Consider the following 7,486-nt stretch of genomic DNA (forward strand, 5'->3'; position numbering starts at 1 on the left):
TAAGTGCATAACAGTTTAGATTTGTTTTTGGTAAAATTGATGCTTTACTTGCTCCAAAAGTGACCGCAGAGATGTATAGAGAAAAGCAAAGAGAATTATACTGTATTTATTGACCTGGATAAAGCATATAATAGGGTGCCAAGAGAAAAAAATGGTACTGTATAAGAGCAAAGGGGGTAACAGAGAAAGATATCAAAGTTATCCAAGATATGTACATGGGAAACAAAACAGTGGTAAGGACAGCTGTTGGCTCAACTGATCCATTTAATGTAAGAGTTGGATTATACCAGGGATCTGCTCTCAGCCCACTGCTGTTTGCAATAGTAGAGGACGTTCTCACAGAACCCATTCGTCGCGAAGCACCATGGAACATGATGTATGCGGATGACGTAGTACTTTTGAATTATACAAAAACTGAGGCGGATTAAGGGTAAGCAGGTCGAAGACAGATTATTTGTACATCGGACAACAGAGAGCAGTACCACCAATAAAGACAGGAGAAGAGGATGTGACAGAGACAAACCAATTCAAACACTTAGGTACAACTGTACAAGGAGATGGGTGCAATGAGATGGAGGGTAAGAAGATGAGACAGGCAGGCTGGAATAATTGGAGGAAGGTAACTGGACTTATGTGCGACAAGCGCATTTCCGCAAAGCTGAAGGGGAAAATATATACAAAAGTTGTAAGGCCAGCAATGTTATATGGAATAGAGACAGCAGATACAACAAAGAAACAAGATAAAGATGTTGAGGTAGCATAAATGAGGATGTTGAGATGGTCACCTGGCTGGACAAGAAAAGATGAAGTGAGAAATGAAAGAATTCGAAGGTTGACAGAAGTGAAGAATGCATCAATAAAGTTGAGAGAAGATAGATTAAATCAAGAAAATCAACTGCCAATATGATAATAATGCACAGGAACATAGATGCATATATGTACTTTTGATATTTATTAACATTTTTGAGATACTGCCGCTGAGTTTTGAATAACAATTTTTCTATTTAAGTGCACCATAATTTACAAGCACTTAAAATTCGATCCACATTTTGTGATATTTAAAGAAAACTATCAACCACAGGGATGTCAAATTTTCACTGATGTTTAGAAAGACAACTGATTTTTCAAATCAAAATAATAAAGTGCAAGAGTATGTTATTGTTTTCCCGCTATACAGACATATTATAAGACCATAAATATCCATAATTGCCCCCGTTGGACACGGCACTGCCTGATACCAGTTGAACTCCAATGACCTCACGCAGGTAGCTAGCAGGGAGGGTTATTGGTCCATTTGGAGTTCCAACTGAAACATCACTGATTCCACGCAGTGCTCGGACATGTAAAGAGACGAGAGAAGGAGTACGTAGGAAGGAAAGTATTGGACTTACAAATAGCGGGAAAGATGAAAAAGGGACGCCCAAAGACTAGATAGTTGGATAAGGTAAAGGACGATATGAAAGAACTGAGCCTGGAAGAAGATGATGCTCTGAACCGAGATGCATGGAGATATGGCATTGATTATGGTAACCCTGCAAAATGCGGGATAAGCTGAAAGAAGAAGGAGAGAGACAGTTGATTACAAACTAAAAATTTTCAAATATGCATTTGACTAATCTTTTGACTTAAATATATATTACTTTGTAGTATGAATATAGAATTGTACCTTATACACATTTGTACATATGTACATGTCGACCTTATACCATAATGGCGTCTAAGGATTAGATAATCTAACCATTAGCCCTATATCGGATCGTATCCTATCGTTTCAGAGCTGATAACTCTGTAACTTTAATACATCCATAACATTTTTTCAAGTCATATAACCAACATTGATTGCAAATTTGATAGTTTTCGGTACATAACGCTGTACCAATATATTAGTGTACGGTTAAATTATGTTTATTGAGTTACAGTCTCAACTTTTGATTTAAGATCCACATGAGCTTGTCGAGTCAAAATCTTAAATCAAAACGAGTATTTATAACACTTTTTCATCCAAAACCATTCGGAAAACAAGAAATTTGTTAAAATAAAGAAAACTGAATTGGAATAGACTTTTGTTTAATTCAGAATGTCAACAGAACATGACATTGTTTCGCTGAGTTTATCGCAATGTAGTGATTCCAAAATAGAAGGAGAGAAAAATGAAGCCTTTTAAGTTCATGTTAATTTTGCTAACTTTGGTGCTATAATGAATGTCGATGACGAGTGGGCAAAAATGTATGACTTTTCCTCAGAAGATGGTGAAAACCAGATGTAAATATCTATACCGGTTTTATAATAATACGTCTTTGAAATCAGGAAAAGTTTTTATGGACAGCCTGTGTATCTGTCATCATATAATAATATGCGTATTACAGTATATTTTAGTATCTTATAAAAGCGCACTGAGGATGTGAAGAAAGACGTCATAGAGAATTACCACCATTCCAATTATATTTAGAAAAATAAATAACATAAACAAGGACACATTATATTGTAATGCAATTATCAATATCTCCATGTCGGTATTTTGATCGTGTTTTGAGAGCTGTCATTTGTTTCATAAAATTTAGTATCCATTATTGAATACTAGCTAGGTTTTTTGTTTGTTTAAAATACGTCTGACGTTATAGATGATGATAACAATCAGGAACTCTTTGTTACAGATCAAAACTCCCTCTCCCTCTGTCTCTCCCCCCCCCCTCTCTCTATATATCTATCTATCTATCTATCTATCTATCTATCTATCTATCTATCTATCTATCTATCTATCTATCTATCTATCCATCCATCAACCTATCTATCTATCTACCTATCTATCAGTCTGTATACTCTAGTTATATTTGGCTTTTTTAATGCTCTAGAACTACTCAACTCACGTCCATTACCATATTATTAATAATGATGTGATTAATCATAAAGCATGTATATTATTCATCGTTCTATTTTAAAGGAATTTGAATTAGCCACCCGGTATGCTTGCCTTGGAGGATCTGGATCAACCACTACCAAATCACCCAAAAGCACTTCAACACCTAAAGCAAAAAGTACAACGACAACACGAAAAAGCACAAAGACAACATCAAAAACTACAAAGACAACACCAAAAACTACAAAGACATCACCAAAAAGCACAAAGACAACCCCTAAAGGAACAAAGACAACACCAAAAAGTACAAAGACAACCCCTAAAGGAACAAAGACAACATCCAAAACTAACACCACCCCTAAAGTACCCGTCACGACACACAATGGAGCAGCATCTCATAGGTGAGAATATTCGTGAAATTAAGATCTAGCTAAATATATGAAAAAGAAGAAAATAGTACTATCTACTGGCATTATAGATAGAAAACTAAAAGGCTTTTTATGCACTATAGAAATTGCGTCGTAATCATGTAATCATTTGCATTTCTCTCATTAAATAATGGCCGCACTAATGATGAATCATGAAAAATCACAATACACACACAGCCACACACAAACAAACACACACAGAAATACACACACACACACACAAACACACACACACACACACACAAGCTCACAATCTTGTGTAGGTACATATATTACATGTATGTACTCTATTGAAAATCAAACAAAGATAAAACCCGAAAAAAACGCTGGTTACTTTTTTTTTCATTCCTCCAAGTTAAGCCTTCAATTCTTCCGATTATTATTTTGCTCATAAAATGGAATCTTATAGAATATATAACTGAAAACAAATAAATATCAAAAAGCGGTGAACTGAGGGTTTCCTCAACATGATCTGAGGGAGCGTCTTTTCCTTTTATTATCTCATTTCATTAATTAATGGCTTAATACAGGATTTATACTTGAAACGCCAAACCACAATATCACGCTATCTAATTACATATCATTCCACCTCTACCATTGGAAAACACAATCAGTTTTTAGAAAATACGAATAAAAATGTTATTCAATGATTGGAGTTTTTGCACATGTAGAGTCTAATTGGTGTGAAATAATATAATTCTTTCACGAATTTGGATTTATGAAATTAATTATTTTTATCGGCCAAGTAACTCATGAGCTTGTGAGTGAGTTATTCTGCGATTTGAAAAAAACGAATTTACTAAATCCAAAACCATTAAGTAATACCTATATTCGACCCCTCAAAGTAATTTTCGTTGATATTTCGTAACCAACAATTTATAAAATGCTTCATTTTGCAATGAAATCAAATCATCTATAGTGATAATTTTAGAAAATGTTTGGTTCGTCATCAAAACATACCAGAAAGTCCCTTGCGAGGAATCCCCTATTTTTCGTCACACTACTCGGCTCTGGGCAGTTCCAAAAGACCTTCGACTAAATAAATTCATTACCGATAAATATAAAGAAATGAAATAATCTTATAATATCAAATGGCATGGAATGTAACATTTACAGCTCTTTACATATCTTTAAATGTAATGAAGACTGGCAATGTAAAGTCAAAAGAAACAATGGTAAACAATTCATAATTAAACCATAGATGTATAACACTGATAATTAATTTCTTAAACCATTAATCTCAGATAAAATAAATTCGATCTCTCTGCCAAACGTGATATGGAATTAATTCAAAGACCTTGCATTATTTATATCAGCATTTAAATACCGTTTTCAAATAATATAATAGCAAATAAAACAATCTATTGGACAATGTACAGAAAACATCAACGTTTAAGACTATTGATGGTATTGAAAAATGTTCGTAATTAACTGACTAAATGGTATGAATTTCACTGACAAATGGAAAATATTATTCGTGCTCAATACTACTACTCCTCCTCCTTCTCTTCCTCCTCCTTGTCCTCCTCCTCCTCCTTCTCCTACTACTACTACTACTACTACTACTACTACTACTACTACTACTACTACTACTACTACTACTAATGATAATAATAATAATGATGATAATAATAATGATGATATTAATAATAGGGATGATGATTATGATGATGATGATGATGATGATGATGATGATGATGATGATGATGGCGATGATGATGATGATGATGATGATGATGATGATGATGATGATGATGATGATGATGATGATGGTGAGGGTGATGATGACGACAATAATAATAAGAATAATGATAATAATAATAATAATAATAATAATAATAATAATAATAATAATAATAATAATAATAACAATAATAATAATAATAATAATAATAATAATAATAATAATAATAATAATAATAATAATAATAATAATATTAACAATAATAATAATACTAATAATAATAATGATAATACTTATAATAATAATAATAAATAATAATAATAATAATAATAATAATAATAATAATAATAATAATAATAATAATAATAATAATAATATTAATAATAATAATAATAATAATAATAATAATAATAATAATAATAATAATAATAATAATAATAATAATAATAATAATAATAATAATATCATAATGACAGTAATATTGTTAATAGTGATAATAATAAACGAATAGGCGAAAGAATGAATAGAGACCGACAATCGATAAACATACATATATTTACATTTATATTACCACTAGAAGATGTACCTCATTCAGTCATCATCTTGCCTAAAGTTACAGTTTTTGATTATTATGGTTCGATTTTTTAAAACAACTATTAGACGGCTATATCTGACATGTTTATCATGGACATCATTTCTAACTAATTCATTATTTGTTTTTTTCGTGCTGAAAGGGATTTTGTGGCGAAAATATAAATGAGAATAAAGTGATGTGAACGGCATTCAGATTTTGAACCGCACATAAAGAAAGCCGATTAGGGTGGTCTTACTGTGGGTAAATTCAAAATCTCACAAAATCAGTATTTTCTCAGCCCAAAATATCGAACAAGTGTCACGAAATATATTGCAAACTTCACCTTAGATTTCCTGCTTCAACAAACAAATAAATTTTTATGTCATTACGCTGAAGTTTATTTGTATGGTCCCCCCCCCCCCCCCAAAAAAAAAAAAAAAAAAAACAACAACAAATTAACGTAACGGAGGGTGTATTACTCTACTATTATCCTATTAATTGCGTTGCTCGTGAGTTAAAATCGTTTTATTACTTTTTCCATTCCCAGCTCCATCAGCATTGCTGCCGTTGCTGCTCTTGCTCTTGTGTTTCGCCAACTCTTCTAACAGATTGGATCTTCACATTCAGCCATAATTCCTGCATATCATGACGCACTAGAAGTGCCGAATGGAAACTCTTTAGACTTTGCTGTATTATTTATAATAAATTCTTTAATAACCCTGCAGGTTCAATGTTTAAAATTGTCAACATATCTCATTTGATAATGTCACCGCAGCGTATTAGCCTGCTTTAAAATTGTTGTCATCAAACGTAATCAATTATGTGCAATAACAATAAACGTCATTGTCATTTCTCTTTGATTTTGTCTAGTTCATATTTGATTTATGCCTAAATTTGCTAAATCTTGTCAACATCGTTTCCTATATATAGTGCAATTTCCAAAGTACAATTTATTTAAATTTCAGTAAAGTTACATTTTCATTCAACTGCTCAATTTCGAAATAAGGCATGTTGAAGACCCCTCTAAATAGGATGTCTTGTAACATAGCTTCTGACAGCTCTGCCTAGTTTACTATAGTATAAGAAAACCTAATTTAGCATTTGTTGAGTCATGAATTTCGATACTCTATTCTGTAAAATTATTATAGTTCACAATTAAACAGAACCAGCCATTTTCTGTGGTTTTATGATAGGGTAAAATTAAACGAAGGTCGTGTTCTATACTGTATTATATGATATAGTAATATATATATATATATATATATATTATATATATATATATATATATATATATATATATATATATATATATATATATATATATAGTTCCATTTACCTAACTCTATTACATCATTCATATTCCTTCATATTATATTCATCCGTCTACAATTACATTCTTTATCTCACTACTTTCTATTCAAATGTCTGCAATATTATTGTCTCTGCATTGAACACGTTCCACTCATCGATGCCTCGGTTTGACAGATTGAATATTGTCCTTTCTGTCGTTGGTTTCAATGATTCCCCTTGAAATCATCGAATTGTCACCTCTAGATGTGAGCAAGATCAGTAACTGTTGTCACGACGACGACGACGACGACGACGATGATGATGATGATGATGATGATGATGATGATGATGATGATGATGATGATGGATGATTATTATTATTACTATTATTATTATTATTATTATTATTATTATTATTATTATTATTATTATTATTATTATTATTATTGTTATTATTATTATTATTATTATTATTATTATTATTATTATTATTATTATTATTATTATTATTATTATTATTGTTATTATTATTATTATTATTATTATTATTATTATTATTATTATTATTATTATTATTATTATTATTATTATTATTATTATTATTATTATTATTATATCATCATATTATTGTTATCGAAACTAATAATGATGAT

At 31.0% G+C, this 7,486-nt stretch overlaps 1 protein-coding gene across 1 annotated transcript in view; it reads left to right on the top strand.

Moving 5' to 3' along the window:
* The window catches only part of LOC144965185 (uncharacterized), a 17,987-nt gene extending 11,584 nt beyond the window's left edge, over nucleotides 1–6,403 (top strand). The window contains exons 5-6 of the mRNA XM_078900255.1: nucleotides 2,942–3,258; nucleotides 6,091–6,403. Of these exons, the coding sequence (XP_078756381.1) occupies nucleotides 2,942–3,258; nucleotides 6,091–6,148 (375 nt within the window). The 3' untranslated portion in view covers nucleotides 6,149–6,403. The remainder of the gene's footprint in view (nucleotides 1–2,941; nucleotides 3,259–6,090) is intronic.
* The last annotated feature ends 1,083 nt before the right edge of the window (nucleotides 6,404–7,486 follow it).

This window comes from Berghia stephanieae, chromosome 2 (assembly GCF_034508935.2).
Source record: "Berghia stephanieae isolate SIO BIC M18660-M18661 chromosome 2, UCSD_Bste_1.3, whole genome shotgun sequence".
Lineage (NCBI taxonomy): Eukaryota > Metazoa > Mollusca > Gastropoda > Nudibranchia > Aeolidiidae > Berghia > Berghia stephanieae.